The sequence below is a fragment of the Ceraceosorus guamensis genome (assembly GCF_003144195.1).
Source record: "Ceraceosorus guamensis strain MCA 4658 unplaced genomic scaffold IE81scaffold_59, whole genome shotgun sequence".
In the NCBI taxonomy this organism is placed as follows: domain Eukaryota; kingdom Fungi; phylum Basidiomycota; class Exobasidiomycetes; order Ceraceosorales; family Ceraceosoraceae; genus Ceraceosorus; species Ceraceosorus guamensis.
This window is the reverse complement of record NW_020290054.1, coordinates 65,215-92,849: the sequence shown is the minus strand read 5'-3', so window position 1 is coordinate 92,849 and position 27,635 is coordinate 65,215. Positions and strand designations below refer to the sequence as shown.

At 55.7% G+C, this 27,635-nt stretch overlaps 10 protein-coding genes across 10 annotated transcripts; 6 read left to right on the top strand and 4 right to left on the bottom strand.

The window, feature by feature from the left end:
• Positions 1-38: 38 nt before the first annotated feature.
• Positions 39-3,951, top strand: IE81DRAFT_206091 (hypothetical protein). The gene is made up of 2 exons (XM_025510931.1): positions 39-2,678; positions 2,955-3,951. The coding sequence occupies exons 1-2, from the start codon at positions 170-172 to the stop codon at positions 3,626-3,628; spliced, it is 3,183 nt and encodes a 1,060-aa protein (XP_025367878.1). The 5' UTR covers positions 39-169; the 3' UTR covers positions 3,629-3,951.
• On the bottom strand, positions 3,798-6,376 carry IE81DRAFT_325321 (S-adenosyl-L-methionine-dependent methyltransferase). Its single transcript, XM_025514479.1, has 7 exons — positions 5,633-6,376; positions 5,457-5,487; positions 5,346-5,375; positions 5,070-5,245; positions 4,854-4,958; positions 4,357-4,723; positions 3,798-4,226 (listed from the first exon to the last, which is right to left on the bottom strand). Exons 1-7 carry the CDS (start codon positions 5,993-5,995, stop codon positions 4,024-4,026), a joined length of 1,275 nt encoding a protein of 424 aa, XP_025367877.1. The 5' UTR covers positions 5,996-6,376; the 3' UTR covers positions 3,798-4,023.
• Positions 6,377-7,786: 1,410 nt separating this feature from the next.
• On the top strand, positions 7,787-9,137 carry IE81DRAFT_325320 (hypothetical protein). The gene is made up of 3 exons (XM_025514478.1): positions 7,787-8,238; positions 8,389-8,475; positions 8,597-9,137. The coding sequence occupies exons 1-3, from the start codon at positions 8,236-8,238 to the stop codon at positions 8,771-8,773; spliced, it is 267 nt and encodes an 88-aa protein (XP_025367876.1). The 5' UTR covers positions 7,787-8,235; the 3' UTR covers positions 8,774-9,137.
• Positions 9,002-11,851, bottom strand: IE81DRAFT_325319 (acetolactate synthase). Its single transcript, XM_025514477.1, has 3 exons — positions 11,289-11,851; positions 9,306-11,201; positions 9,002-9,222 (listed from the first exon to the last, which is right to left on the bottom strand). The coding sequence occupies exons 1-3, from the start codon at positions 11,528-11,530 to the stop codon at positions 9,189-9,191; spliced, it is 2,172 nt and encodes a 723-aa protein (XP_025367875.1). The 5' UTR covers positions 11,531-11,851; the 3' UTR covers positions 9,002-9,188.
• A 729-nt stretch (positions 11,852-12,580) lies between these two features.
• IE81DRAFT_349008 (putative alpha tubulin) lies at positions 12,581-14,179 on the top strand (the record flags this gene model as incomplete). The annotated part of the gene is made up of 4 exons (XM_025516332.1): positions 12,581-12,589; positions 12,682-12,738; positions 12,816-12,926; positions 13,004-14,179. The coding sequence occupies 4 exons, from the start codon at positions 12,581-12,583 to the stop codon at positions 14,177-14,179; spliced, it is 1,353 nt and encodes a 450-aa protein (XP_025367874.1).
• A 537-nt stretch (positions 14,180-14,716) lies between these two features.
• On the top strand, positions 14,717-15,076 carry IE81DRAFT_325317 (hypothetical protein). Its single transcript, XM_025514476.1, has one exon. The coding sequence runs from the start codon at positions 14,873-14,875 to the stop codon at positions 15,026-15,028; it is 156 nt and encodes a 51-aa protein (XP_025367873.1). The 5' UTR covers positions 14,717-14,872; the 3' UTR covers positions 15,029-15,076.
• Positions 15,077-16,618: 1,542 nt separating this feature from the next.
• Positions 16,619-18,418, bottom strand: IE81DRAFT_205977 (hypothetical protein). Its single transcript, XM_025510929.1, has 4 exons — positions 17,979-18,418; positions 17,780-17,901; positions 17,318-17,679; positions 16,619-17,101 (listed from the first exon to the last, which is right to left on the bottom strand). Exons 1-4 carry the CDS (start codon positions 18,261-18,263, stop codon positions 16,719-16,721), a joined length of 1,152 nt encoding a protein of 383 aa, XP_025367872.1. The 5' UTR covers positions 18,264-18,418; the 3' UTR covers positions 16,619-16,718.
• A 150-nt stretch (positions 18,419-18,568) lies between these two features.
• IE81DRAFT_325313 (hypothetical protein) lies at positions 18,569-22,284 on the top strand. Its single transcript, XM_025514475.1, has 9 exons — positions 18,569-19,067; positions 19,152-20,038; positions 20,110-20,407; positions 20,491-20,618; positions 20,684-20,987; positions 21,063-21,171; positions 21,238-21,587; positions 21,670-22,040; positions 22,134-22,284. The coding sequence occupies exons 1-9, from the start codon at positions 18,819-18,821 to the stop codon at positions 22,201-22,203; spliced, it is 2,766 nt and encodes a 921-aa protein (XP_025367871.1). The 5' UTR covers positions 18,569-18,818; the 3' UTR covers positions 22,204-22,284.
• Positions 22,285-22,577: 293 nt separating this feature from the next.
• On the top strand, positions 22,578-25,787 carry IE81DRAFT_342560 (DEAD-domain-containing protein). The gene is made up of 2 exons (XM_025515704.1): positions 22,578-25,100; positions 25,180-25,787. Exons 1-2 carry the CDS (start codon positions 22,698-22,700, stop codon positions 25,723-25,725), a joined length of 2,949 nt encoding a protein of 982 aa, XP_025367870.1. The 5' UTR covers positions 22,578-22,697; the 3' UTR covers positions 25,726-25,787.
• On the bottom strand, positions 25,717-27,234 carry IE81DRAFT_325311 (hypothetical protein). The gene is made up of 4 exons (XM_025514474.1): positions 26,952-27,234; positions 26,594-26,861; positions 26,414-26,507; positions 25,717-26,344 (listed from the first exon to the last, which is right to left on the bottom strand). Exons 1-4 carry the CDS (start codon positions 27,115-27,117, stop codon positions 25,949-25,951), a joined length of 924 nt encoding a protein of 307 aa, XP_025367869.1. The 5' UTR covers positions 27,118-27,234; the 3' UTR covers positions 25,717-25,948.
• Between the last annotated feature and the right edge of the window lie 401 nt (positions 27,235-27,635).

The following is a 27,635-nucleotide window of genomic DNA, read 5'->3' as shown; positions in this document are numbered from 1 at the left end:
GCCAGACGTTCGCGTCCGCCTTGTCAGCGATCGAGCTTGACACTCAGTCTTGCCCTTTCGCGTTTCCTCACCATCCTACCCATCTTCTATCCGGTCGTCGTCCAGCCAGCACTTCCATCCTTTCCCACAACGATCTGGACGCAGTACACCTTCTCTGCAATCGCGCATCATGGCCTTCTCACTCGTCGTCGATGACGTGACGCTCATCCTGTTGCTGCTCATCACAATCACGCTCTCCCTCACGCTGTACATCTCCAGCCAGTATCAACCCAGCATACATCCACTCATCTTATCCCGCCAAGCTGATGTATCCCAAGTGCATGGCAAGGGCGAATCGCCAAAGTACAGAAATGCAAACTCGCCGGCTGGCTTCAACCTGGCCGAAAGACCTCGACCCTCCATCGTGGATGTGCCCGCCATCGTCGCTCACGGAGTGACGGTGGAGGAGGAGCAGGCAAAGAAGAGCAAAAGTGGCGAGGTTGAACCCATCCAGGCACAGATGCTGTACGGCAGGGAAATCGGTTCGGTGGGTCAGCTGCGGGATCAGGCCGCAGCTTTCGCAGCTGGGCTAGTCAAAAGCGTCCACTCCAGTGACGCCAGCTTTTCGCTGGCTGTTTGCGCTCACAACGACTCTCTGGAGAGCTTGACCGCGCTGATCGCAGCATCTCACCAGACAACCATCGACTCGACGCCTTTCTACACCCTCGTGACGCCAGCCGGAGGTGAGAAGATGCCTGTACTACCCTCAGGCGTCGGGCGCGTTGCAGCCATCTTCACCACCCTCGAAGCACTCGACGATGCAGCACAGATCAGTCCAGACGACTCTGCGCTTCTGATCCTTCCTACTCAATCCGACGCCGAGGTTGCATCCGGCAGATCGAAGCGTCGCGTTGTTTCTTTCGAACAAGTGCTTTCGGCTGGCGCTGGCGCTCGAATGCCCACGTTCGGCACAGAATCCGAGCGGTTGTCACTGGCTTCTCGTCTGCATTCGCATTACTTGCTCGAAGGGCACTGGGTCCCCGTGACCAACGAGAAGCTCACCGCTGGACTGGTTGCGCAGCTTGGTTTCTTCCCAGGAGACGCCATTCCCAATGCAGAGGATCACATCTTTGTGGAGCGGCACTCCTCACTCCTAGCCAGCGCTACACCAGCTGGTCTGGTCCTGGCTTTGCTTGCGGTCTTCACTCGAGCCTCGCTCACTGTGGATGCGCTCGTCAGCAGTCCATTCGACTCTCGCCCTGCTGTCACTGGTGCTCTCACCGATGCGAAGCCAACGCTGCTCTACGTGTCCATGAAAGGAGCTTCAAGTCTGAGCGCAGCGCTGACCGAGAGAGCCCGACGCACGCCGCTCGCTGGACCTGCTCTGCGTCTCAAGCTCGGCGGCCTTCGTCACGGCGCCCTATCCCAGACCGGCTTGGCCGATAGACTGGTCTTTGATGATGTGCGGCAAGCTTTGGGGCTCCGTCGACTTCGCTCGGCGCTCATTTTGGGGGATGGAAATGCGCCTCAATCTCTTCTGGATACGTTGCGAGGCATCTTGGGTGTTGCAGTCATGCAAGCCTGGTTGCCATCAAATCTTTTGACGTCTTCTGTGACGGGAGTAAAGGTGGCTGCAACGGCGCCATTGTCGGCCACTCATTCTTTGGATCTGCAAGCTTTTGCCGATCATTCGATCAACTCCCACAGCGCACCTTATCACTCTGGTCCACCTGCCGTCAGCATCGAGCTCAAGCTCGTCGAAAGTGCTGCAGCGAAAGAGGGAGGCTACGTCGGCCGCTGTCTGGAAAAGGGAAGGGAAGGGGATTGGTCAGGTGAGGTCTACGTTGCCGGTACCACCCTTGCCGGTGCGAATGAAGAGAGCGAATACTGCTCCTCGAAGAGTATGGGCACAGTGAGACCCAACGGAACTCTCGTCGTTCTGCAAGATGCCCTTAAGACTCCATTGGCCAACGTCGGAACGCTCACAGGGAAATGGGCGTCCACACTTCCCAGTCGCAGAAAGACTAGCCAGCCACACAAGTGGTCTGCTGTTGCACCTGTCGGTGTCTTGGCCATGATGCTCTTTTGCGCCCTGCCCACCGCTACAGCGGTCAACGTAAACAGCACCAATCTGGAGCTGGCGCGACTTTCCATGCTCGTCTCACAAAGGGCTTCCTGGGAGCAGGGTACCGCTCAATCAGCGCTTCTTGAGCTTGATGCCGGCGGCTGGTCCGTCTTCACAGCAGAGCGCGGTGGTCCCCCGTACTCGCCTCGCAGGGCTTCGAGTCGCGACCTGTCTAACCCGCCTTTACCGGTGATGGCCATGAGCTACCACTCCGTGTCTGCTCAGGATGGTCTTGGTAAGCTTTGCAGTCGTATCAGTGGAGACGAAAACAGGACAGCCGGAAGCGCTCTGGATCCTGCTTCTTGTCTCGAAGGAGTCCTCGTCAGCGCCTTTGCCAGCGGTCAGATCAGCGGCTCGACGCTGGGCTCGGGCTACTACGCACAAGCGGCTAGAAGGATGATCGACTACCTCCTCGACACGGCTCCGAGGACAAGCGACGGGGCAATCAGTCACCGAGCAAGCTCTTTGGCCCTTTGGTCAGACGCCATCTACATGCTGCCTCCGGCTCTCGCTTCTTACGGCCTTATTACGAGCAACCAGAGTATGCTGCAGGAAGCATACGACCAAATTCGATGTGAGCACACGTGTCTAGATTGAGCTCTTTATGCCAGATGACAGCTTGTACTGCGTCTGCACTGGCTGTCCGTCAAACACTTCCTGAGCATGGCAGTCCCTTGCCACTCTTTCTTTGCCATCCCATCTCTTCACATCACGTCCACTGCAATTTCCCCTTCCCTTCCTTTCGCTTTCAATCCTGCTGCCTAATCGGCGCACCATCTCCCCTTTCCATTGTCGCCTGATCGGCACAAATGATGAATGCGGTGCTCGCCGATTCAAAAACCCATCACAGTGTATCGAGACGGGCTTCTGATAACGAGCGGACAAGCGTCGGGAATGTGGAACCACATCAATGATATCACGACTCCGAATGCGAGCGACTTGGGAGCCTGGTTGACTGGCCAAGGATGGGCGGTGAGCGGCATGAGTAGGGTGCTAGCTGCCTTCTCCCATTCCAATTTCGACTTGACCACTGAGAAGGAGGACATTGCGGAATGGGCCAAGGAGATCATGGACGCTTCGTACAGCTTTGCCGACCCTAGCACCGGATTGATTCGCAATTATGCGAACGAGACGGACGAATTTTTGGATGCGGCGGGATCTGCACTGCTGGCTGCTGGCACCTTCCGAATCGCTTCCATCACTGGCGACCGGACGCACGTCGCATCGGCGGAAAAAATCTATCAAACGACCAGTCGTTCTCTCAACAATATAGGAAGCTTTGGCGGAAGGTTAGAAACCGTCGACGCTTTGGGATTCACCTTTGCGGGAGAGACTTCTCCTGAAGCGGTGGCTGCTCAGATGCTTCTTGCTGCTGCTAGACGCGACCATACCGCTGGCAACGTCACTGGCCTCAATGGTCCCGGAACCGGCTTCGAGGGCGGCGCGTCGAGCTCGGCTCATTTGCCTTCCACTCTTGTCGCTCTGCTCGCCGTCGCCTGCGCGAGCGCAGCCATACTTCTCTAGGTGTTCACCTAGTGCCCGCGGTCAACCCCCCCGCCTCATCTTTCTCTCCAGCAAAATTTCCTCAAAACACGGACACCTGCAGCGCTCGATGCGCGTGCTTCGCTTTTCGCAAATGCCCCCTTCCTCTCTGCCATTCCTGGACACACATCAGACAACAACACCTGCCTCTCACCACTGCCACATCTTTTGGAATGCCTAAATAAAGTGCACCTTGGTCGTCGTCCCTATCTTTGCTTTATTTATCTCGTGCAATTGCCATTTGCACCTCTGCAGCACGCGACCGTACTTGCATGCCAAATAGAATAGATAAGCGTCATCTCTCACTCTCTCTCTCTCTCTCTCTCTCTCTCTCTCTCCTCTGGCCGTGCGCAAGGGAGAGTGTGGTGCCCGAGCCTCTAGTCCGTCCGCCTATTCACAGTCGATGCAGCAGCTGCTTTTTTCTTCCAGTTCGCCTGAACGAATCTTCGTCGGAGCACGACGCCAGTCTTTCTGTTCAGACCCTCTTGTCTGATCTCCGTGACAGGACCTTCCAGACCAGCGAGCTCCGCTGTTCTTTGGAGCTCAGCTACACGAAAGTAGTAAGTGAGGGTATTGTCTCCTGCGGGGCAGACAGACACCAAACAAGGCGTACATTTCGATCCCTCGTCAGCGCAAGTGCAGGAAGCTAAAAAAAGCTGCAGGCGACATCGACGGCCGAGGGGGGCGCTCCAAAGATCGCCAATACTCACCGCGTCTGTACAATCCTCCACAAGCGTTCTCTTGCCCTTCCTCTGCATCCTCACCAATCAAGTCTGGCACGATGACGCAGCTAGGCTCTACCCAGCTCCTATCCTTTCTCCAATGATACCTCAGCTGGGTCAAATCTCCAAACGCAAAGTCTCTAAAGACCAGCGATCCGCCTTCGGGCAGCACCTCGGCTAGATTCTGTAGGACTTGGGCATGCAGAGAAGGTGGGATGGCCGAGAGGACAAAGATCAGGGAAATGACGTTCGGTCGACCGAAAGGGTGCGATTGGAGTTGGGGCAAGAGAGCTTGATTGCTCGTCAAGTCGTACGTGAAAGCATTGATTCGTGCCGTGTCGTACTGAGGATGAGTCTGCGTGATTGGCATCGTTGGGTCAAGTCGCATGAGCGCCAAAGGCAGAGAGAGGGTCAGCAACGCGACGTATCTTGTGCAGAAAGAGGATCGCTCGAAGTTGTACAGTCGAGCAAGCGATCAGACGTACCGTGACGAGATCGATGGCTCGAGTTGAGAAATCGCAGGCGTGCGCCTTGAGTGATGCGTTGTTGGCCAGAGCCGGATAGAGCATGTTCCCAGGACCGCAGCCCACCTGTGCATGCCGAGGATGTACAGGACCCGGTGGGAGGAAAGAAGAGCAGGATCAGGTGAGGACAAGTGACGAATCACCGCTTGCGCGATGCTCGACCATCCGCCAGCTCACCTCCAGTAGTATGACCTCTTGAGTGGACGAGGTGGCTTGCTCAAGCTCAGTCTGCACCGCAGCGTTGGAAGAAGCTTCGTCTGAAGCATCTACAGCCGCCTTCTTCTCGCAATCTCCAGTAGGACCTCCGGTCTGTTTCTTCTGATCCTGAGCTCGCAACTCGGCGAATTCTCTATCTACATACACAAGAGAAGGCGTGACAAAGAGCAGCCGGTGTAAGCTTCGGTTGCGTTGTCACCTCGAGTGTGCGCGAGGCGTCGAAATAGCATGACTCGCCCGTCCAATTCTTGTTCTTGAAGAAGCGATCTGAGGGGCGGACAATGCGACGAAGGAACACGTCAGATGAAGAATGATCTTGGGCACAAGCTACAAGCAAGTCCCAATCACTTTCGTTGGCTTTGTAGAACTTGTCCCAATTCTGCATCCAAGGATGTGAGCGAGGAAGGATAAAGAGAGCGTGGTGAGCTCGACTTCATTTGTTGGACCTCGCCTCGAGCTCGCTCGACTGCCTGACGCATTCAATGATGCGCCTCGATAGTCTGTGCTTGACTCGATTCACTCACCTTGGCAGCCTCTTCTTCGATCTTCTTTCTCAAGAAATCCGAAATGGTCCTCCTGTTTTGACACAGAACATCTTCTACATTCCCAAAATTGGCTATTGCAGCCGCAGAAGCGGCCCTCCTATCTCGAGATGTGATCTCGTCCATCGTCAACTTGGGCTTGGCAGAGGTTGATGGACCCGAGGTCGCGCTCGTGCTTGCGCGCGGTGTAGAGGATGTGGTGTCCAACGAGGATGTGGCGTCCAGGGAGGATGAAGTGCCACGAGAAGGACCAGCTTGGCTCAAGTTCAGCGGAGCCACCCCGTTCCGCAACACTTGCTCCACTGCTTGACCCGAATCGTTCGACATATCACCTTTCCCCACCATATTGGCCTGCTCTTTGGCTCGATCGTAATCTTGCGTGTGTTAGGGAAGAATTTCCCTCCTCATCAGAGCTCGAGTGCGCCTCTTCTTCAATCCGCCACTCTAGTGATCAAGGTGCGTCAAGAGGGGTTTTGCCTGGCGAGCCGAGTGGGCAGAATGTGCTTCGTGGATGCGCTTCGAGTCAAGAGGCAAGGAGCACCCTTGTTGAACGGATGGATGGACGCCATGCAGCAAAAAGATTTCACGGTCCCATGCACCGCCTCATCAACCTTTCTCCACGTCGATTTGACAACGTGTTCGGCGAATAGAAATCAAGTCCAGTGAGTCAGAGTCGGTCTGTTGCGAGTGCACGGTTCCGTGGCAATCAATCTGAATACATCGCGAGCTCATCCTTGATTGAGGCCCGCAAGACCCCCGTCTCGCCATTCTTTCACGAGTCATTTGCTCACAGACGCAAGGCAAAACACCCGAAGTTATTCACAAAAATCCTAACACACGAGTAAGAGTAACAACTCAAGATTAAATGGCTCTTTGCGAGGGCTAGCTTTCGAGAAATAAAAACGAGAGTGGGGAGAGTGAGAAGAGAATGCTTCGCTGACGCGCTCGCTCCGCTCGTCGCCGCCCGCGATCGCCCAGAGGGTAAGATCGAAGTGCGGGAGTCGAGCGGATCATGGATAGTGAGGAAAAAAGTGGCCAACGTCACAAAGGACAGAGGGCACGTTATGGTTGGTTGTTCTCGACCAAGCAAATAGTACAGACTCGGTAAGGACCTCACTGTCTTGTACACCTGCCCTTGCAAAAGGATAAAGAGAGCATTTCAAAAGAATGTGGCGATGCGAAGTTGGGTTTATGTACTCGAGTCGGGGCGGCGCGCAGCACAGGGTGGACGTCTGCGCTCCGTAACCAGCAACACGTGGCTTTCGGTCTATGCTGCGAACGCGCAAGACGCGCCCGCTTCATTGCTCGTGCGCAGAATTTTTCGTGGCGAGCGCATTTGCGACGCGTTCGAGAGGCGCCCCTGCAAAGGTATAAGAAGGGGTGCAAATCGCGCATGCCCTCCTCACCTCCTCACCTTTTCTGGCCGTGAGTACCGCACCCCTAACATTTGCTCGATCCATCGCCGAGCCGATCGCTGATCTTCGATTCTTCCCTCCCTCCCCGCTACAGTATTGGCTTAGATCAAGTGTAGTATCTGTTCTTTATAGTTTAACGACTGTAACATACCCTCCGTGGTATTTAATCGTTAACCCTCTCTTTGCTTCGAGGGGTCGAGTCGTGCGGCTTGCCGCTGCTCGCCACGGGTGTCCTTGCGCTCTACACTTCCGCCTTGAGACGCCCACCGCATTCTTCTCGCCTTGGCGCGAGAAGAAAATTCTCTTTTTTGCCCTGCGGAAATTTATTCGAGAATGTTCTGATCTGAAAGGGAGGACCCGCTCGCAAGCTACCCAGTCGTGTTTGGTGTGTTGTGTGTGAGCGTCGATGATCTGCCTCTTGCGCTTGTTCTTGATCGGGACGTGTAGTCAAAAGTCTAAGGCGATGAGATGAGGCGAGATGCTTCGATGTCGAGTGGATCGAGGCAGCGTCTGAGGTCGAAGATGATGCTTGGAGGCCAGGCCCGGCCCTCCAACGCGAATGCCATGGATGCACGCGCGGCACCAACGAGAGGCGTGAGAACATGGGCAACATGTTGCGCCACGCAGCAGGCCGTCTGTGCGCACAGACGATGCGGCTGGATGTGTCGAGTGCATAAAGCAAGCAGCAAGCGAGCGGTGTTGCTGTCAAAGACGTCGTCGACACTGTCACTTCATCGCTTCCTTCAAACATTCGAGCCATCATCCACTTTAACTCTGATCTGCATTCAAGGCGATCAAGTCAGACAAGTCTGGCCTCGACGTCGGCGCTTTCACTAAAAATTTCGTCGAAGAGACATTGCCTAACAGCTTCCGCGTTCAGATCCGTGTCGAAGTCACATCCTTGCCTGCTAGCGCCCCCCTCCCCCTCCGCCCCTCTCCTTGTGGGTGGATCGCAATCGTCGCTGGGAGGTCGAGATCGATACGCAGCGCTTGCAACGGAGCGTGATCAGACACGCCAGATATCAGCTGCGCCGGTGCCGGACGGGATCCTTGACCTCGACGTGTCGGTTTGGTAGCAAGGGATCAGGCGGTCGAGTGGGGGTAATGCACCGCACCTACAACTTTCACCAATAAACCATTTCTGCGCAAGCCATCCCCCCTTTTCCCAACATGGTGAGTTTTGGTGAGATGGAGGAATGGGTCGCATAGGTGGAGCTCTGGAGTTCAAGCTTGATCGTTGAGGGACGAGCTAGATCCCTTCTGCCTTTTTAATTTCGGGCTCACTGGCATTCCTTTGTCCCCCCCCACCTCCACGTTCTTCAGGCTGCTTCGGATCGACTATTGGGCGGTTTGCTGCTGCTCATCGCAGGTCTCGTCTTCACATACTACACCATCTGGACATTCATCGTGGTGCGTCTGCCTCACTTTCACTTGCTCTCTCTCTCTCTCTCTCTCTCTTCAATTTCATGCGGGCCTGACCTCCCACCTCACTCCTCACTCCTCACTCCTCACATTCGAAAATCGGAAACAGCCCTTCTTTCCATCCTCTTCACCTCTGCAGCAAATCTTTCCAGATCGAGTCTGGGCAATCAGACTTCCAGCGCTCATCTTGGTCTTGGGATTAGCGGGCGTAGGAAGTTTTGTGGGCTTGGTGATGCAGAAGGAAGCTAGAAAGAGGGCAGAGAAGGAGGCTAGGAGGAACAATTGAAGGCTTTTTTTTTGTTTCCACACCCCTACCCCCGAGCTACGAGGCCTTGTTGCTCACGGAATACTCGAGTTCGACATTGGGACTTTTCCCAGGCACGTCATGTGGAGAACAAATTTGCCATACATGACAGGCCAAGGAACTCTCGCTGCGCGTCAATTCGAACGTGCTGTGCCGAATCATGGACAATCAGGCCTCTAGAGACGTAAAGGCAATCCAAGCACACGAGAGTTTCGCTCGATAGTTGCCATTTCATCAGATGGAAAGAGGCATTCGAGTACGCGAGACAGGATGACATGCAGGACGAGCGAATAAGACAGACCATGGGGACAGTGAGTCGAAGGGCGCACAGGACGTCGGCGGCAGGATGATGCGTCGGGTCTTTAGGGGCGCTTTTGAAGGTGAAGCTAGCAAGCGATTAGGCGTTTGCCGGCTTGATGGATTTGAAGCCCCTGAGTGATTGCGAAGAGAACAGGGAGGCAAAAGATCAGCGGAAGACGAGAGCGGCGTGAAGAGATGAGATTTCGACACTTACTCGACAAGGCTCGGGTGCATCGTCATCTCGTGCAACGCGGAGCCGGCGGCGATCATAGGGTAGCAATGCTCGGCAGTAACGACGCGGCACTCGAACAGGACTGGTCTGTCATTATCGTACTCGATGAACTCCTTCATCTTGGCCGGCAGGTCGGTGAGCGAGTCGCAGTGGATAGTGTGGCAACCCATAGCCGAGGCCAGTTTGCAGAAATCCGGGTTGGTCATCCTCGTTCCAGAGTAGCGCTGCTCGTAAAAGAGATCTTGCCATTGCAGCACCATTCCTTGAAATTCGTTGTTGAGCACCAGGATCTTGACGCCCACGTTGAACTCGTTTGCTGTGGCAAGCTCCATAGCTGTCATGCTAAAGCTGGCATCTCCATCCACGCACACTACAGTGCAGTCTGGTCTGGCTACCTTGGCTCCGACAGATGAGGGAACGCCGAAGCCCATCGTTCCGAGACCACCAGATGAGACCCAAGAGCGGGGATGCCTCCATCGGATGTGCTGAGCCGCCCACATTTGGTGCTGTCCGACTCCGGTCGAGATGATGGTCTTTTCCTTGCGAGGCTCGATAGCCCTGTCCAGCTCTTCAATAACCTCCTGAGGCTTGGGGAACTCGCCCTTGGATGGATCAGACGGGTAGTACGTGAACGGGAAACGCTGTTTCCAGTCCGCGATACGTGCGTGCCACTTGGGGTGCGTCTTCTGCTCGACCTGAGGCAGCACCTTGGCCAAATTGGCGATGACGTCTCCCTCCAGCGCGCAAGTAGCTTGCACCACCTTGTTGATATTCTTTGGCATGATCTCGAAGTGAATGATACCCCCGCGACCTTCCAGAGCTGCTGCGCGAGCTTGAGGCGCAAACTTGTCCACACGACCAGTGACGCGGTCGTCAAAGCGTGCACCCAGCGCGATAATGACATCTGCCTCCTGCATTGCCAGGTTGGCGTACGCTGATCCGTGCATGCCAAGCATATGCAGAGAAAGCGGGTGGAGCTCGTCAAAAGCACCAAGACCTTGGAGGGTGGTGGTTACTGGGATGCCTGCACGCTCGGAGAGCTCCTTGAGTAGCTCTGGGCCTTGGGAAGTCGAGAGCATTCCAGCGCCAGCGTAAATTACTGGTCGCTTGGCACCATTGATGAGACGCGCTGCCTCTGCGATTTCGGGAGCCTCATGGGGCAGGCTTCCGGGCCCAGCTGGCTGCGATTGGTGACGAATCGCTCTGCTGCGAGAGGATCTGGCTGTAGCTCTGGACGGCAAGGCGGCGAGGGAAGGGTGCGTCTGCGAATAAGGTAGAGCTTGCCTTAGGATACCGGCAGTGACGTCCTTGGGCAGGTCGACGAGCACAGGTCCTGGTCTGCCTGATGTGGCAATCTTGAAGGCTTCGTTGATGCGGCGAGGCAGCTCGGCGATATTCTTAACCATGACGTTCCACTTTGTGCAGCTGCGTGAAATACCGACAACGTCTGCTTCCTGGAAGGCGTCGCTGCCAATGGCGCTGGTGGCCACCTGACCGCAAAAGACGACGAGAGGTGTACCATCGCTCATAGCGTCTTGCATTGGGGTGATGACATTTGTGGCGCCTGGACCAGAAGTGACAAGCACGACACCTGGCTTACCGGTTACACGAGCGTAGCCTTCGGCCATGTGCCCGGCACCATCTTCTCGCCTGGGTAGGATAAATTGGAAGTGCTTGGAGTTGTGAATGGCGTCAAAGACTGGCAAAATTGCGCCACCCGGGTACCCAAAGACGTGCTTGACTTGATGCCTGAGCATCATTTCATGAAAAATTTCTCCTCCGGACATGCCTACAAAGGAGTGATCCAGGTCGGCTGACCTGATTGGGATGGGAGATGGCTCTGGCGACTGCTGGAAAGTACTTGCTGGCTCAGGTCGCCTTTAACGTTGAGGCAGCACATGAGAGGAGAGATGATTAGCAGGACCCGACCGGGTGCAAGCAAGAGCGATGGCAAAGAGGACTCACTCTGCGCCCTTAGGGTTGGCGAGGGGAGTGGCTGAGACATCGTTGGAGGGCGTAGAAGAGATGGATCTGATCTGAGACTGCCTTGAGGCGATCCCTGCTGCTTTCGTAGCCTCTGTTGCGGGTGTGTTGATGGCTCTGGCACATGAAGTGCTTAGCATTCGAGCACCTTTGCATGACGAGGAGCGACCTACACTCGATGTGGCTGCTGTTGCAGAGCGCGCAAGGCGCATGGACATAACCATCTTGGCGCAAGCAAAGCCTTGCTCCAGCAGAAGTGTGTCGACGAAGGCAAGAGACGACCGGAATGGTGTGAGTAGCAGGTACGTGGTGTGAACCTAAAAGCTGTGGGGATAGAATTCGTGTGGCAAGTTGGGAAAAGAGTGACTTGGGAAGGTGCTCGAGCTCTAGTCGATAGACGCACCATCAGAACGTGGAGCGTGAATGCGGTCGCTGTCGGCTCTGACTCGAAGACCCGCGGCGGTCACTCATGACTCGTGACCAGAGCGGGGTCGCAGCAGCTACGGACAGCAGCCTTGATTTTTGCCGCTCCTTTGCAGCATCTGGCCTGGTGCCCGCAAGCCGTGCATGCAACGCAGTCGCCGCTCGCGGCCTGGACTTGACTTTTCTTCTTGCAGCAGGCATGCATGCATGCAAAGCTCTTGCGCGAGCGCGCTGCCGGATGGACGGACAAGAGCAGCTAGGCCTCTGCTCTTGGTGCGGTTTGATTTTGATTGCGCGCACAGCAGTGATCAGACACGTGATCGGCATCGATCAACCATCGCCACGCGTTTATTCGAGGGCAATCAACTCTTGAGTTCCGGCGCGGCGAGCACGCGTGTATGCAGCGTTCACAACACAAAGCCTCACAGCAGAAGAGCGCGCCATGCAGACACTCCTGCATGGTGCGCTGCGTGAATCAAGAATGCACGCGCGTGCGCTAGAGTCAGAGAAGTGCTGCTGATGTTCGTGCGAGTACAGCCTAGGATCTCAAGGCACCACGGCTGCTGTGAGGTTGCGGTTGGGCAGAAATCGAGTCGATGAGAGATTGACAGGCGCGAGCCCAACAACGGGCAGCAGCCCTCAGCATCTTGCCCAAAGCGCCTCGCTCGCCTCTGCCGAAAGTCGTCGCGGGCGTTGAGCGCGGCCTCACTACGCGCAAGTCGCTCCCACTCCTTCCCTTTCAACTCTGATCTCTCCAAAATCACTCTTCGCTCTACGTTACTTCTGAGCGTCTTCTCTGCACACACGCACAACAGTCAACCCACCTCACCTCAAATCGCCCATCTCTCAATATGCGTGAAGTGAGTAGCAACTCCTTGTGCGGGACATCCTCTAAGTCGACATCCCTGGCGCGCCGGGCACCAAGCTGACGTGCGCCAATTCCCGTTTCCAGGTTCTGTCTCTCCACGTCGGCCAAGCTGGTGTTCAGCTCGGTAACGCAAACTGGGAGGTGAGTCACAAGCTATGCATTTCCCGAACATCTTCGACCCAAGCGTTGCTGATCAATGCGTACTGCCTGCCAACCAGCTCTACCTCAACGAGCACGGTCTTACCCCCGATGGTCGCGTCACCGAGGGCTCTCCTTCCGAGAACGATGATGGCTTCTCGACCTTCTTCAGCGAGACTGGAAGCGGCAAGGTGAGTGCAAGCTTTTGCTGACGATGACAGACCGCACCGGCCATTCTGATCGAATCGACGACGCCCTCACCTTGCAGTACGTTCCTCGCTCCATCTACGTGGACTTGGAGCCCAACGTTATCGACGAGGTCCGCAACGGTACCTACCGCAACCTGTTCCACCCAGAGACCCTCGTCACTGGTAAGGAAGATGCCGCCAACAACTACGCTCGTGGTCACTACACCGTCGGAAAGGAGCTCATCGACCAGACTCTTGACCGCGTGCGCAAGCTCGCCGATGCTTGCTCTGGTCTGCAGGGCTTCTTCGTCTTCCACTCCTTCGGTGGTGGAACAGGTTCCGGTTTCGGATCTCTGCTCCTCGAGCGTCTCGCTCAGGACTACGGCAAGAAGGCCAAGCTGGAGTTCAGCATCTACCCTGCTCCCATGATGAGCAGCTCCGTTGTTGAGCCTTACAACTCTGTCCTGACCACCCACACCACCCTTGAGAACAGCGACTGCTCGTTCATGGTCGACAACGAGGCCATCTACGACATTTGCAAGCGTAACCTCGGTATTCAAGCCCCCGGATACTCGAACCTCAACAGGCTCATTGCCCAGGTGGTCAGCAGCATCACGGCTTCCCTTCGTTTCGATGGATCCCTCAACGTCGACCTGAACGAGTTCCAGACCAACTTGGTGCCTTACCCTCGTATCCACTTCCCTCTGGCTACCTACGCTCCCATCATCAGCGCTGAGAAGGCTTTCCACGAGCAGAACAGTGTTTCTGAGATGACCTTCAGCTCTTTCGAGAAGGGCAACCAGATGGTCAAGTGTGACCCTCGTGACGGCAAATTCATGGCCTGCTGCCTGCTCTACCGTGGTGACGTCGTTCCCAAGGACGTCAACACGGCCGTCGCAGCCATCAAGACCAAGCGCACCATTCAGTTCGTCGACTGGTGCCCCACCGGATTCAAGATTGGCATCTGCAACGAGCCACCTTCTCTCGTTCCCGGAGGTGACTTGGCCAAGGTCAGCCGCAGTCTGTGCATGCTTGCCAACACCACCGCCATCGCTGCTGCTTGGAGCCGTCTGGACCGCAAGTTCGACTTGCTTTACAGCAAGCGCGCCTTCGTCCACTGGTACGTCGGTGAGGGTATGGAGGAAGGTGAATTCTCCGAGGCCCGCGAGGACCTTGCTGCTCTCGAGAAGGACTACGAGGAGGTCGGCATGGACACTGCTGGCGAGGCCGACGAGCTTGAGGCTGAGGAGTACTAGACGTGCTGCTTCAGAGAGGCGCTCCATCCCCCCTCCCCTCTGCACCTGTCACTTAACCCTCATGACGGTGTCGTGGGACCCTTTCACCCTTCCACCCAGCCACTTTTCTCACGCTCACGAATGAGAATTCGGTTCCGCTCACGAGATCGCTTTGTCAAAGGGGGCCCCCCGCGCTGCATGTCTAGCGACACGTAGCATGCATTTCAGAAGTTGGCAGGTTAGTATATTTTCGAAGGGTGGCCATCTTGTGACAGATTGACCGTGAAGCTGCGAGCTCGAATGCTTAAGCCACAACGAGCAAAGCGCCCAAGCCACAAGAGATGAGAGCGATGGCCAAGCAAGCGGCGCTGGCGGGCGATTTGGCAGACCAAGTGGCTGCATCGGGACTTGCGCTGGACGTCGCAGGGCTGCTCTGTGCAGGCGCACTTGTGCTGGAGGTGCTCTGTTGCATGATGGAAGAAATGACGCTATCGTATCCTCCGGGTGGCCCGCCGCCTATGCCGCTGATCGATGCTCCCGTGCTCGTGCTGCCCGCACCTTGCGCCGAATTGGTGCTGAGCGACGCTAGGTAGGAGGATAAGGCTGCTCCGCTTAGCGAAGAGGGCACCGTCGCTGCTGTGACTGCGAGATTTGGTGAGAGGGCATGATGTGCAGATGTGGATATGTGGAGCTGAGCATGGAGATGGCTGTAACATGGGGCATATCTCTGATATTCGATGGAAGGACTCACCACTCGAACTGGTTCCTAGCGGCGTGATCTGCGCTGTGGATGTGGTGGGCGCTACTGTGAAGGTGGGATTTTCTATTCATAGCGGGTTCAGAGTCGAGAGGGTCAGTAAAGAGCGTTAGCGGACATTTGAATGCTGCGATAATGGGGCCACATCTTTGCGCGCGGAAAGTGCCCTTGCGGTCTGGTATGCTGCACCTCACCATTGGGGGTGTTGGGAACACCTGCGGTCGAAGAGCCTTGAGCGTCGCATAGGCCACTCAAGAGCAGTGCTTGGATAGCCACAGAGAGCAATGCGAGAAAAGAGTGGTTCATCTTGAGGCAGCGGAGATTTCAGCAGACTGTTTGGAGTGACACAATTCTTGAGAAGCCAGTGGGATGATGGTGGGTAGAGGCGTGCATTGAGAGCAAAGCTCTCATATGCACCATCCGCACAAGCTGGTCCCCTCGCATTGCTCCACGTCGTTGTTCGTATGACTGACACTCCACTCGACCTCGCTCTGTCTGATCCCCGCTCGGCTCTCGATGTTGCCTGTTGGACCGATGAACGAACGCATCGCGGGCTGCTCTTGACTGAATGCGGCAAGGCTGTGTTCTCCAACGTTGCCGAGCTGGAAGTGCCCAGCGAAGGGAGCGCATGCTGCACTCAGACTGAGGTAAGCTCCTCTACTGCTGCTTGCGTTTTGTTACACGTTTCAAAGCTTGGCAAAGGCAGAACCGAGAGAGCCTTGCACCCTTCGGTGAAGTATCTGTCATGACTTTTGATTGGCGAGCTGGTTGGGCCGTCAAAGTCGCCCGCACGCCTCGGCAGCTTCGAATGCCTGCATCCAGGCCAGGATCTTGCTGGTCGCAGGGCCTCAAATCACCGAGCCAATAACACTCACGACTCTACCGCTGCATCCTCTGCTCTCCACTCGTGACTTTCCGAACGGGCATCAACCCCACAATTGGGGTCAAGAGTGCTAGATCGCAGAAAGCGTGGGAATTGAAAATGTACCTTGCTTGAACCCCGAATCGAGCCTGTGAGTGTGATTTCACTTCATTCGAATTCAAGATTATGGTTCACATTCAATGATTGGCGATTGCGATTGTGCGGGGAAGCTCTGCCGAACTGCCCCCCCCCCCCCCCCTTCGGCATTAAAATCGCCATGCAATCGCAAACGCGGGGACTTATGCAGCATGACGTTGCTGCTGGCTACGCGAACGCTCCAAGCTAGCTAGCCCATCGCGCGAACAGGAAGATCGAGCAGAAATGCTGACTGCAACGCTGGCCTCAATTGACTGTTCAAGATTCAATTCATGAACTTCATAAGAGTCTCGCGGCCTATACCGTACCACCACTCGGACCAACCTACCGACTTTGAGGGGTAGACAATCGCAATCGCGAATGTTGCGAATCGATTCCAAGATTGAGCAAGTAGGCGAACTGGCTTCTACTTCTCGTCGGACCGGACAAACGTACGAGTACCAAAAAGACGGCACATCGCTCTACAAGCTCGTCCCGGTCTCTCCTCTCACGGACACTCTTCCTTCACAATCACGAATACGTGCTCACGCACAAACACACTCAACAATGCGTTATCGTCTAGTGCCTGTGTCATTCCCCAAGTGATTACATCTGTGCTAGGGTGTGTGACTGCTCTGTCTGACGGCTCAGACAGCGCGTGCTGCGAGACAGGCAGGCTCGTAGATTGAACGACGTTCTATGCGCGCTTCAGACTGGCAGTTTGACCAGGCGACGTGGGCAAGTGAGCGTTGTGGACATGCGTGAAGTCATCGATGGAGCAGAAGTGCGTCTGGTGTACAGCTCGCTCAGTGCCTGCTGGAACGCCTCGGAGGACTACGACTTCTGCTTCTGCTGACAGACCTAGGTGGCCGCCTGACCGGACTTCGGCTTCTGGATCTACGAGATCTATAAGGCGGGCTCGCGCTGCGATCATGGCTTCTGTGAGATGAATTACCTTTCCTTCCTTCGTATCTATCGTGGCCTCTAGAGACAGGATAGCGCGCTTCTTGCTCTTCCCGCGCGTACGATCTTCTCCTTTCTCCGGCATCTCTGATCGCTGTATAAGCTCTTCTCTCGTCGTCCTCTCTTCTGTACGAGCCTCTTCGTTGCTCATCTGCTCGCTCATAGAAATCGCGACGATCCGCATTCCGTGCGGCGAGATCTCTGGACGGGCCTGTGGCAGCCACGCGGGAAGGATGAACAGCAGGACCACGAGGTGGAGGGACAGGCTCCAATCGTGGCGCTTGCGGTCCAATGCCTCCTCTTCTCTGAGACTCGCCCGGTGCAGGCCCCCAAGGATGAGCGGCACCTAGGAGAGCCGAGGGCACATCTGCAAGAGCAGGCGGCCCACGCTGCGGTCTGGCTTCGATCCCTCTCCTCCCCATGCTGGCGCCCCCACGTATACTGATATCCCTAGCGCTTCGCCCAGCTCCGCCAGAAGCGTGGGATGGGTTGGTCAGACTGACATCTATCATGTCCCCATCGACCACATTGATATCTTGCAATGTCGTCTTTGCCGCTCTTTCATTCGAGATAGCGTCCACTTCCTTGACCAACTTGTCGGAAATGGCCGATGGTAGTAGCCCTTGATCTACAGATTGCAGAGGATTGACCCGGGTGACGTGCGCTGCAATTTCTCGAGCTGCCATCTCGGACCGCCGCGAGTCGAAGTATACGAGTCGAAATGCATGATGCGTCGTTGGATTGGAGATGTTTGGCTGTGCTAGGTGTAACAGAGCTGCAACATCTCGCAGATTAGCCGTTCGCCTGGAGGAGCGAGATCAGGAAGGGAAGAGAGTTTCGTCAAGATGCCAGCGCCACACTCTGCGACCACTGCGATCTGATCAGCGTCTAGACCGCAGCTCACCAGACGTAGAGCTTGAACTCGTTGTTCTTAACCTGAGGCGCGTCCCTGCGACCGTGATCGAAATCTTTTAGTGGTCTGAAGGGACCCTGTCTCGCGTGTACACGCAGCACGAACGGGGTAGCCTGACCGAATCGGCTGTCGCGCGATCAGCACGCGTGGTGATATACATTCGATCTTGGTATTTGCGAGCGTCACTCACATCATCGCCGGGATCGGGTAGCTTGATCTTGCTGAAGGGTGCTTTTTGTGCAGAAGGCTTGCGGTCTGGATCTCGGCTTCTGCTCCGACTCCTGCTTCTGCTTCTGGATGAGACGCTCCTGGTGTACGAGCTGGAGCTGCGTCCCCTCCGATGGCCTCGATCCTCTGCGGACATATTCCGCCTTCCATTCCTAGACGAGGGCGAGCGAGAGCGCGAAGAGGTGCTCATGCGGTCCTCGTTAGCTCGAGATCTTCGCGCATCGACGGGAGAGCGAGAGGGCGGCATCGAGTCTGCTGGCGTTGGCTCAAGGCTGAGCACGGCAGAATGTGTGCGCTTCGAAGACCGCGATGACTTGAACTAAGTCATGGTACTCAAACTGTATTTAAGGTAAGATTGATGATCGGGTGAGATGAATGTAGCGTCTGCAGCCACGAGTACCGGTAACGGCGGAGAGAAGAAATAGCGCAGCTTCAAAATCACGTGAATATCCATAGCAGCAGATGCGCGAATCGAGTGCGCGTGTATGCGGCGCCGCATGCACCGTGCAGATCCAAGCAAGTCCGCTGTATACAGTAATACCTATGCGCACCCAACTCGGCCAGGTGTCCGCCTCGATCTTTGAATTGATGGCCCTTGCTATCATGACGCTCACCTCTGAAGGGAGTGGAGATTATCTCGGACCTCTTCATAGAGCCGAAGCAGCCATTCCAGATTGAGGTCGACGTCTTGAGCCCATCTTGCGGGTGTAATCTCAACGTCGTGCTCCTGCGAGCAGACGTTGCGCGACGTCCTCTCATACGCAAGGGGCGCAGCGTTCGACACGGCCATGCGCTCAACATCATGACGCTCACTCACCCAACGCAAGAGTGGCATTCCCTGCAAGACGTCTTCTACCGCCGCAATCAAGTCTACTCGCTCTCTTGGGCGATAGATGATCTGTCCAACTACAAACTGGCAGCTGCGCCAAACGGAGGACTGTTGGCTCTGGTCAGGGATCCTGCCAAGCTCGTCGCATTAGGCAAGGTCTCTAATCTGAGACCCAAAATTCAGGTGTACACCTCGGCAGGGCAATTGGTAGAGAGCATTCCTGTGAGTATACTCGATCGATGCTGGTCGTCAAAATGTCGGTGCTTGCTCCGCAGCAATTGACTCGCAGCCACACCGGTCGAACAGTGGAATGCCTCAGACCGGATCATAGCGCTTGGATTCACCGACGATGAGCAGCTGATAGTGGTGCTGGAGGAAGGAGCAGCTCGTCTGTACACCTTCTTTTCGCCCTGTCCAGCGCAAGACAAGCGTACACTCCAAGCTGACAGAAGAAGCGAAAACCAATCCTACTCCTCCGTGTCGGGTCCAACCCCAACGGAGGTGACTGCCAGCTGTTACTACACGCAGTACAGTCTAGGCGCGGAAGCGGTAGAGACTGGAATCGAAGATGCTCGGATGTGGTCTCAAGGACTCGTCATCAGGACTAGAGCAGGGAGATTTGTCGAATGGTCCTTTCCCTTCAAAGAGGGAGCCAGTGAAGGTGCTTGGTCCAAACGCACCCTTTCTATTCCAGCGCCCATCCTGTTGCCCTCGATCCCGTCCGAGACGAGCACAAACTTTCAGGAAGTCGGTACTTCTATGGCTGCGGAAAGCCAAGCAAGCGTCGGCGCGTGGGACATCATACCTTCCACAGTATCGAACTCAGGCCTGGTCGAAGTGCTTTTGTCACCTACATCATCCGCTCAAGAAGGCACTCTGCTCTCCCTCGACTCGCTGAGCGGCAGTACAGATCTTCGTCTCACTCGTGGACCTTTTCACACCATCCGTCCAAGTCCCAATGGAGCTCTGTTGGCGCTGCTTACGCACGACGAGAAGGTCTGGGTCGTCAGTTCTGACTTGCAACGCAGCCTCTCAGAGTATGATCTTGGATCTTCTGAAGCTTTTGAGTCGAACAAAGGCAAAGGACTTGGAGGAACGGGAGTGGAAGATGTGAGATGGTGCGGCAACAACTCAGTGGTGCTCAGTTCCGAATCGGAAGTGGTGATGGTGGGACCGTTTGGGGAAGTGCTGCGGTGAGCATCTCACGAGAGCCTATGTGAGGGGACACTACGGGACAGTCCTGCTGACGTTGATCCCCCAACAGCTTTCCTTACTCTGGCGCGGTGCATCTGATACCCGAGACGGACGCAGTTCGGATTATAGGCAGCGACAGGCACGACTTTCTGCAAAAAGTACCAGAGGCAACATCTTCGGTGTTTCAGCCTGGGAGTACTCACCCTGCCGCGCTGCTATTTGATGCATCGGAGCACTTTGCCGCGAAGAGTGCAAAGGCGGACGAAGGTGTCAGAGCCATCAAGAACCAGCTCGCGGAAGCTGTCGATACTTGTGTGGAAGCTGCAGCATACGAGTGGGACGCTGCGTGGCAACGCAAGCTGCTCAGGGTGAGTGGTGCAGCTGGCCAAATGCGGTCTTTCAAGAGCAATCTAAGCTTTGTCAGCCCGTCTATCCACCCATGCTTGTCCAGGCTGCTTCATTTGGGAAGGCCTTCGTCGATCTGTACGATACGGCGCCATTCGTAAAGCTAGCGAAGGCATTGCGTATTCTCAATGCGGCTCGGCGGCACGAGATTGGCGTGCCCGTCTCTTACGACGAGTGAGCGCCACGACGAGCTCAAAGCGCATAGCGCACCGCTGACTCGACTCCGACTCTGGATGCAGATACAAACAGATAGGCGCCACTGCTCTCATTGCTCGTCTCACAGCTCGCAATCACCACTTGCTCTGCCTTCGCGTGTCGGAGCATCTGAACCTTCGACCGGATCCGGTTCTCAAGCATTGGGCTCAAGCCAAGATCATGAGAACAAGACCTGCTGTCGGAGCCATAGCGAATCAAGCTTTCTCGGCCGTGGACGATGTGGTTTGCAAAGCCATCGTGGAGAAGTTCGAGTCGCAACCTGCGGTCAGCTATGCAGAAATTGCTCAGACCGCTTGGGATCAAGGTCGAACCAGACTCGCAACCAAGGTACGTCACGTTCTTCAACTCTTCTGGCGCTCTGTCATATGGAGCACAAGCTGAGCCGCCCGCATGTACCCTTAGCTTCTTGACCACGAGCCGCGAGCTGTCGATCAAGTGCCGCTCCTTCTCAACATGCAAGAAGACAAGGCGGCTCTGATCAAAGCCATCGAAAGCGGAGACACGGACTTAGGTGAGCCTGTCTCGCATGAGGACTGTCAGGCTGAGAGCGCACTGACACTGCTCTCCGACTTGACAGTCTACCACGTCCTTCTGAGACTCAAATCGCAGCTTTCGCGCGGCGACTTCTTCCGCATTCTGCAAGCCCCGGCAGCGGAAGCGACGACTGCGGCAATGGCTTCCAACAAGCCACCACCATCCGCTACCGACCACATACACCTTGCAGCAAATCTGCTCGAGGTATACGCTCGCAGCGAAGACCAAGAGTTGCTGAGAGACTTCTATTACCAAGACGATAGAAGAACAGACGGCGCTACGCTTAGCCTTGAAGAAGCTGCTGGAGAAGACGATTTGCAGGAACGCATATTCAAGATCAAGGAAGCGCAAAGACTCTTTGGGGAGGACAAGGATCGGTCGCTCGAAGCCAAGGTGAACTTGTTCGCGTGCGCGAGTGGAGAATAGGCGCAAACAGTTACTGACTCATAGCGCCCTTTCGTCACTCCTTCTGCAGCTTGCGGAGGAAGACGTACGTCTGCTTGGATTTCAAGCTGCTATGGAGAGAGAGGAGGGCGGCCGGTCCACTTGGCTCGGATGTAGTCTGGCCGAGACGATCCGCCAGCTGCTAATTCGAGGAGACAACAAACGTGCAGAAAAGCTTCGAAGCGATTTCAAATTGACGGACGCTAGATTTGGAAGTATCAAGGTTTCTGCTCTGATTGTTCTGCGAGATTGGGAAGGTCTTTGGAATTTTGCGGGTGCGCGAAAGGCGCCCGCACTCGCTTTTGAGACTCTATCGAGACTCGTCACGGCGGGGTACGTGAGGGAAAGTACGCGTTACGTGCCCCGCGTCATGGCTGACAAGATTGCCAGGAGCAAGCTCTCGTGAGTGATAGAAGTGGGATACTTAAACGTGCACCCTAGAGAGCACGCAAGCTGACAATGAAGCGAGACCGTCTCCCTGTCCCCATGCTTCAGCTCTCTCATACAACGCTTGCCACAAAGCGCTGCGCAAGCCGTCGGAGAGGCCATGGATGCTGAACTGTGATACCCTCCGATTTGACTTCCGCTATCTATTCCGCATCATGTCACCTCATTTCATTCCAACAATCTGCATCTCTCTCCGAGCTTGCGCGCCCCTCGAGGAGATGGTCTCTGCGTGCTGGATTCTTGTTGTGGGTGGCGCTTTGATAATTTCTTCTGGCCATCATCAAAAGGTAGTGGAGATTTGCGGCTTCAGGGAAAGCGCACACACCTGACTCACACTGACTGTACATGCGTCGCTAGTTGCAGTGAGCTCTCTCGTGCGGAAAGGCGCGCTCCGCACCAAATTTTGAAATTTCGACTGCGCGGAGCATGCTGTGCCGCGTTGTGCTTGCGATGCAGCTCTGTACCAATTCTTGACTCGCGACTCTCGAGGCTCTAGCAACTATGCGTGCACGATCCACAACCTATTCCCGCCCTCTTCCACAACACTTCCAGCCAACACACAATAGTCTGGTTTGATTGTCCGAGGAGCGCCGAGTCCTTGAACTGGTCAAGATGGACGACGATGGGCTGCTCATGAACTTTGCGGCCCCACAGCCTGTGAGCAGAGCCAGTCGCACGCAGGTCAGGAAAGGTGCTGCTCAGTCTCGAGCAAGTCGGAGTGGAGCGCCTCATGCCAAACGACAGAGCAACGGCGATGCTTCAATCAGCTCAGACACCTCCGCTTTAGCGTCTCGAAGCTGGGCACGGCATGCAGCCTCATCAAGTGCGTCGACACCTCCCTCGACGAGTCTCACTGCACAACCCCCTTTCAGCTCTCGACCTGATCGCTCAGCTCTCAAGCGCCCTCGTCTCTCGGGTGCGGGAGGTAGTGTCCAAGCTGATGGCCTTAGTGCCGCACATGACATTTTAGACCTTTCGGAACGGACCGGTAGACGAAGGATCAAGACAGCTGCGGCTGCGTCCGCGTCTACTCGTCCTCAAGGTTCTCAGCTAGGCAGCGGAGCAGGCAGACCTGGTAGCGGAAGTGGGGCCGGCATCGTCTCTTCTCTCTTCACGGGTGATGTTAGCAGCGGACCAAATGGTAACATCTTCGCCGAGGGGACCACACCTGTCCGCAATGCCAAGCCTACCAACGCCCCTCTTGACAGCTCGACCTTCTCGGGTCTGGCGCTCGATCCGCTGATAGTGCGCCATCTCTCTGGCAGGATGGATATAGGCTCGAGACCTACAGCTATCCAGAGGACCGCACTGCCAGCTCTCATGTCCTCATCCTCTTCCTCCGAAGCGTTTCCGACGTACGACAAGGCGACTGCGAAGGACGTCTTGATTCATGCGCAGACGGGATCTGGAAAGACGCTGGCATACCTCTTGCCCATCCTGCAGAGCTTGCTGCCGCTCTGCGAAGACGCTGCCAGCTGGATAGACAGGAACATTGGTACCCTCGCTATCATCCTCGCTCCCACACGAGAGCTGGCAAGGCAGATCTACGAGGTGGCTGAGAAGCTGTTGGCTCTGCACTTGAGTGCACGAAGTGGCGACAGGACCGATGAACGCGAAGCAGCCGAGATTGCTGGAGACGAGGCTGCTGAAGATGGGCAAGACCCTTCGCGCCGCCGCACGAGGTGGATTGTACCCGGCTTGCTGTCAGGGGGATCTACCAAGAACCACGAGAAGTCCAAGTTGCGCAAGGGACTACCTATCATCGTTGCGACTCCCGGTCGCCTGCTGGATCATCTACAGAACACCAGCACTTTAGACGTGGGTAGGCTTCAGTGGCTGGTGCTGGACGAGGCCGATCGATTGCTCGAGATGGGCTTCAAAGAGACCCTGGATGCCATACTACGGGCTTTGGATGGTCGTAGAAGATTGGCCAGAGAGACAGCAAGAAATGTCATGCTGGAGAATGGGGGCGCAGCGAATGACGAGCCTACCGACGCGATGGGCATACAGTGGTGGAAAGCTCCAAGGAGGACCGTGCTGTGTAGCGCTACATTGGACGAAAATGTGCAGGTACTTGCAGGCACTGCTTTGGTGACGCCCATCGTCGTCAGGGCCTTGGCCGACGGTGACGAGCCAAAAGACGCCTCAGCACCTTTGGCAATTAGATCCGATTCCACATCTTCGGACGTGAATCTCGTTGCAGTCGCCAAGACGGAGGCACAACCTCAAGCAACATTGTCTGCTCCAGCTCAGCTTCGCCAACACTTTGTCGTCACGCCTACCAAGCAGCGTCTTGTGATGCTACTAGCGCTTTTGCGCAAAGCGATCTCGAGCGCTACTTCGACTGAGGGAACGCCTGCAGCTACTCGACGGGTCATCGTTTTCATGTCTTGCACAGACTCTGTCGACTTGCATTGGAACGCCATGGGTGGAGTCAACATGGATATACTAGATGGTGCAGAGGAGCGGTCCACAACAGAGAGCGACGCAGGGACACCGAACTCAACCGTTGGTCAGACTTGTCAGCTCCTGCCTGATGCGCGAGTGTACCGCCTGCATGGTTCGATGCCTCAAGCGGACCGTATATCAAGTCTGAGGACTTTTTCGAAGAATGCGCCCTCCAACGGTGGCGCCTGCAAAGCTTCAATTTTGCTCTGCACGTCTGTAGCTGCTCGAGGGCTGGATCTGCCCGATGTAGGCACCGTTATTCAACTTGATCCGCCGACCGACTCGGGAGCAGACGAGTACCTGCATAGGATTGGCAGAACTGCGAGAGCAGGTCGCAACGGACAAAGCTGGCTGATGCTACTCCCTCACGAGCGAGAAATCGTGTCCAGACTGGAAGAGAATATGCGCTCTGGCGATGCAAAATACAAAGACGCTCAGAAGCATTTGCACGAAGCGGATCCAAGGTCGACTTTGAGAGACGGATTCGGGGGAAGGGGCGACGAGTATGAGGCCCGGGCTACGGATGCGCAATTGGCGTTTGAGCGTTGGGTCATGAGCAGTGAGAAGGTGAGTACCGCAAAGCGCACCAACGGTTAATCTGAAGCTCTGCACCATGCTGAATGATATTTCCGGACGTTCTCGGCAGGCTTCGGCAATGGCGCGCTCGGCGTTCATGTCCCACATTAGGGCTTACGCGACACATCCAGCTTCCAACAAGGACATCTTTCCCATCGGCGCTTTGCAGCTGGGTCATTTGGCCAAAGCGTTTGCCCTTAGAGAAGCGCCTGCAACAATCAAGGCCAAAGCGAGAAGCAGCGGATCTGCGGCCAAATTGAACACAAGCAAGAAGCGCAAAATCGAAGTGAAGGAAGAAGCCCACAGGAAGGACAAGATCCAAAAGATGCAGCAGAAAGCGCAGGACTTGGCCACGTCGGGACGAGAAGACGCGCGCGATGGCCCGAGGGAAGAGGAGGAGGAGGAGGAGGATTCGGACGATCCGGCTGCTTTTGCCCGGTCGGCCGCTCGTAAACATGCGAGGCATAGCCTGCCCAAAGCTGGTGCTCCGACCAAGGACGTGCCAACGAACAGCGCCGAGGCGAGGATGTACGCCAAGGTCAGAGCTTTGGGTAGGGAAACCAGGAAGGGAGGCGTGCTTGGTGCTCATGCGGCTGATGAATTCCAGCTCGCTTGAACAACACCACTTGCTCGGATTGAAGATTCTTCTTGGGCGCTTGTATGCTTGCATTTTGTCACCATTTTTGAATGCAAACTATTCTACGTGGCCTCACATTAGAGAACGCGCTGGGTGATGGCTATAAATTCCCACGGGCCCGTTCCATGCACCCTGAAGGCGCACGTCGAAGCACAGAGCGCAGGTGCACTTCTCCTGGAGCGAGGGAGCGTGAAGCTCCGGGCTAGCCGTTCTGGTCCTTCAACTCTAGGAAGCGTGCCGTGTCGCCCAGGCCGACGACGATGCGCGTAACGCTCAATGACGAGTCTCGCAGATCTTTGCCCAGGGACTGGTCTAGCTTGTGGCAGACCTCATGAGCTATCTTCTGCACCTCTTCGCTTGAGCGACGAGGTTGAATTTGCGAGGCGTCCAGTCCGCGTTTCTGCCTCTGTCTCGCATCGCCTCCAAGAGGCAGAGCAATGCTACCGAAAGAGGCATGAAAACGAGGTGTCCTTGGGCCTTGCTCGAGATGAGCAGATGCAAAGTACCGCGAGGTGCTTCGACTCGCACCCGTGTCGTAGTAAGATTGTGCACCGAAAGGTCTCAATGCGACGTGAAGTTGGCTCGCTAGCATGCGGAGCTGGATGATGTCGGACTGTTCAGTGAACAGAGCATCTGTGTATGCGAGTGCACCATCTAAGATACTCACGGTCTCGTGCCCCTGACCAACCTCTATGGCGAAAAAGATGCGAGACTCGTGATCGTTGACTAGAGCGCAGAAGCGCGCAAAAGAGACTTTGAAGCTGGACCCAAATAAGTGGTGTCAGTCGAGACTGTCGTGGACCCTGCCCTGGGAGGCGAAGAGAGAGGCCTCACTCTTGTAACTCACGGTGCTGTTCGTTGCGCGACAGTCCGAGCTGCCTCGGCAAAGGCAGATCGCTCACGCTTCTCGACGGGCGTGGCACGGCAGAGGGACACATGCGGCGCTTCTATCAAGCGGAGGTTCGATCCGCCTTCCATTCCGAATGCGTTCGACATCACGGACGAGCTTTGCTGCTGTGCTTCTTTGGGACTGCCGAATTGGTGCTCCAATGCTTTGCGAGCTTTGGAAAGGATGGTGACGACCCCTCCTACAGCGCCATCGACTTCGTCAAAGGCTATGATGGTCGCGAATGCATCATCAATCAGTGACGCTGCTCGAGTTGTCGAACACTTGAAGAGTGTCCTGAAATGAATCTATGACTCACTGGGAGCGTACACATAGCAAGGCCACAGCCCCGGCACAGCTAATGGGTCTTCTAGAACCTTGTAGCGACCGAGACCTTCCTTGTTCCGCTCCGCAAAGGGTGCCTTTAGCCTTTCGAGTCGAGTCGATGCTGCACGTAAGTGTGTGGGCTCGGAAGATATCTGCATTACCGTGGCACGTACCTTTTCCGAGCAGGAGGGCGCTGCTCGAGCTCGGATGTGGATGTTTGCGGAGACTTTGGTGTCTCGACGACTGGAGGTTGTGCCATGGCAAATTGGTCCGGCTTGCTTACACGCACGTCAGACTCGGGTGATGGAGAAGGTGACGAGTAAGATACTAGCCGCATTTTTGCTACACCTTCTCTCAACTTGACTATGTAGTCCGAGGTTCAAATCGATGAGTCAAAGAATGATTTGCTTGAAACAAATTTTGGTCGTGTAATGTCATCGTTGAGGTTCCCAAATCTTCTGTGCGTGGACGCCTACGTCTTTAGCAAAGCCTGTCCGTGGCGCTTTAGATCAGACGCTGACGCACTTCAGGGTCTGTGACTCCTCGACTGCTTCAGGTGTTCGGGCCAGCCCTCATCTCCTCTGCTCTGGTCTTAGGCAACCGCTCGACATCGCTTTCGTTCGAGTCCAGGTAGAATGCGCTGTCCTTCCAATGACTCGGCGTTTGCACTCAGCGC

Bases quoted from the DNA above. Each gene is read 5' to 3' on its own strand.
- IE81DRAFT_206091 (XM_025510931.1), top strand. From the start codon at position 170: ATGGCCTTCTCACTCGTCGTCGATGACGTGACGCTCATCCTGTTGCTG. The intron at 2,679-2,954 runs GTGAGCACACGT...AACCCATCACAG, and splicing joins AGCATACGACCAAATTCGAT to TGTATCGAGACGGGCTTCTG.
- IE81DRAFT_325321 (XM_025514479.1), bottom strand. From the start codon at position 5,995: ATGGTGGGGAAAGGTGATATGTCGAACGATTCGGGTCAAGCAGTGGAG. The intron at 5,246-5,345 runs GCGAGTCATGCT...TTGTGTATGTAG, and splicing joins CAAGAACAAGAATTGGACGG to ATAGAGAATTCGCCGAGTTG. The intron at 4,724-4,853 runs GTACGTCTGATC...CCAATCACGCAG, and splicing joins GAGCCATCGATCTCGTCACG to ACTCATCCTCAGTACGACAC.
- IE81DRAFT_325320 (XM_025514478.1), top strand. The intron at 8,476-8,596 runs GTGCGTCTGCCT...AATCGGAAACAG, and splicing joins CCATCTGGACATTCATCGTG to CCCTTCTTTCCATCCTCTTC.
- IE81DRAFT_325319 (XM_025514477.1), bottom strand. From the start codon at position 11,530: ATGGTTATGTCCATGCGCCTTGCGCGCTCTGCAACAGCAGCCACATCG. The intron at 11,202-11,288 runs GTGAGTCCTCTT...TCAACGTTAAAG, and splicing joins GCCAACCCTAAGGGCGCAGA to GCGACCTGAGCCAGCAAGTA. The intron at 9,223-9,305 runs GTAAGTGTCGAA...GCAATCACTCAG, and splicing joins ATGCACCCGAGCCTTGTCGA to GGGCTTCAAATCCATCAAGC.
- IE81DRAFT_325317 (XM_025514476.1), top strand. From the start codon at position 14,873: ATGGGGCATATCTCTGATATTCGATGGAAGGACTCACCACTCGAACTG.
- IE81DRAFT_205977 (XM_025510929.1), bottom strand. From the start codon at position 18,263: ATGCCGCCCTCTCGCTCTCCCGTCGATGCGCGAAGATCTCGAGCTAAC. The intron at 17,902-17,978 runs GTGAGTGACGCT...CGATTCGGTCAG, and splicing joins TACCCGATCCCGGCGATGAT to GCTACCCCGTTCGTGCTGCG. The intron at 17,102-17,317 runs GTATACGTGGGG...TTCATCCTTCCC, and splicing joins GCGAAGCGCTAGGGATATCA to GCGTGGCTGCCACAGGCCCG.
- IE81DRAFT_325313 (XM_025514475.1), top strand. From the start codon at position 18,819: ATGACGCTCACTCACCCAACGCAAGAGTGGCATTCCCTGCAAGACGTC. The intron at 21,172-21,237 runs GTGAGCCTGTCT...CCGACTTGACAG, and splicing joins AAGCGGAGACACGGACTTAG to TCTACCACGTCCTTCTGAGA. The intron at 21,588-21,669 runs GTGAACTTGTTC...CTCCTTCTGCAG, and splicing joins ATCGGTCGCTCGAAGCCAAG to CTTGCGGAGGAAGACGTACG.
- IE81DRAFT_342560 (XM_025515704.1), top strand. From the start codon at position 22,698: ATGGACGACGATGGGCTGCTCATGAACTTTGCGGCCCCACAGCCTGTG. The intron at 25,101-25,179 runs GTGAGTACCGCA...CGTTCTCGGCAG, and splicing joins GGGTCATGAGCAGTGAGAAG to GCTTCGGCAATGGCGCGCTC.
- IE81DRAFT_325311 (XM_025514474.1), bottom strand. From the start codon at position 27,117: ATGCAGATATCTTCCGAGCCCACACACTTACGTGCAGCATCGACTCGA. The intron at 26,508-26,593 runs GTGAGTTACAAG...ATTTGGGTCCAG, and splicing joins GTCGCGCAACGAACAGCACC to CTTCAAAGTCTCTTTTGCGC. The intron at 26,345-26,413 runs GTGAGTATCTTA...GACATCATCCAG, and splicing joins TTGGTCAGGGGCACGAGACC to CTCCGCATGCTAGCGAGCCA.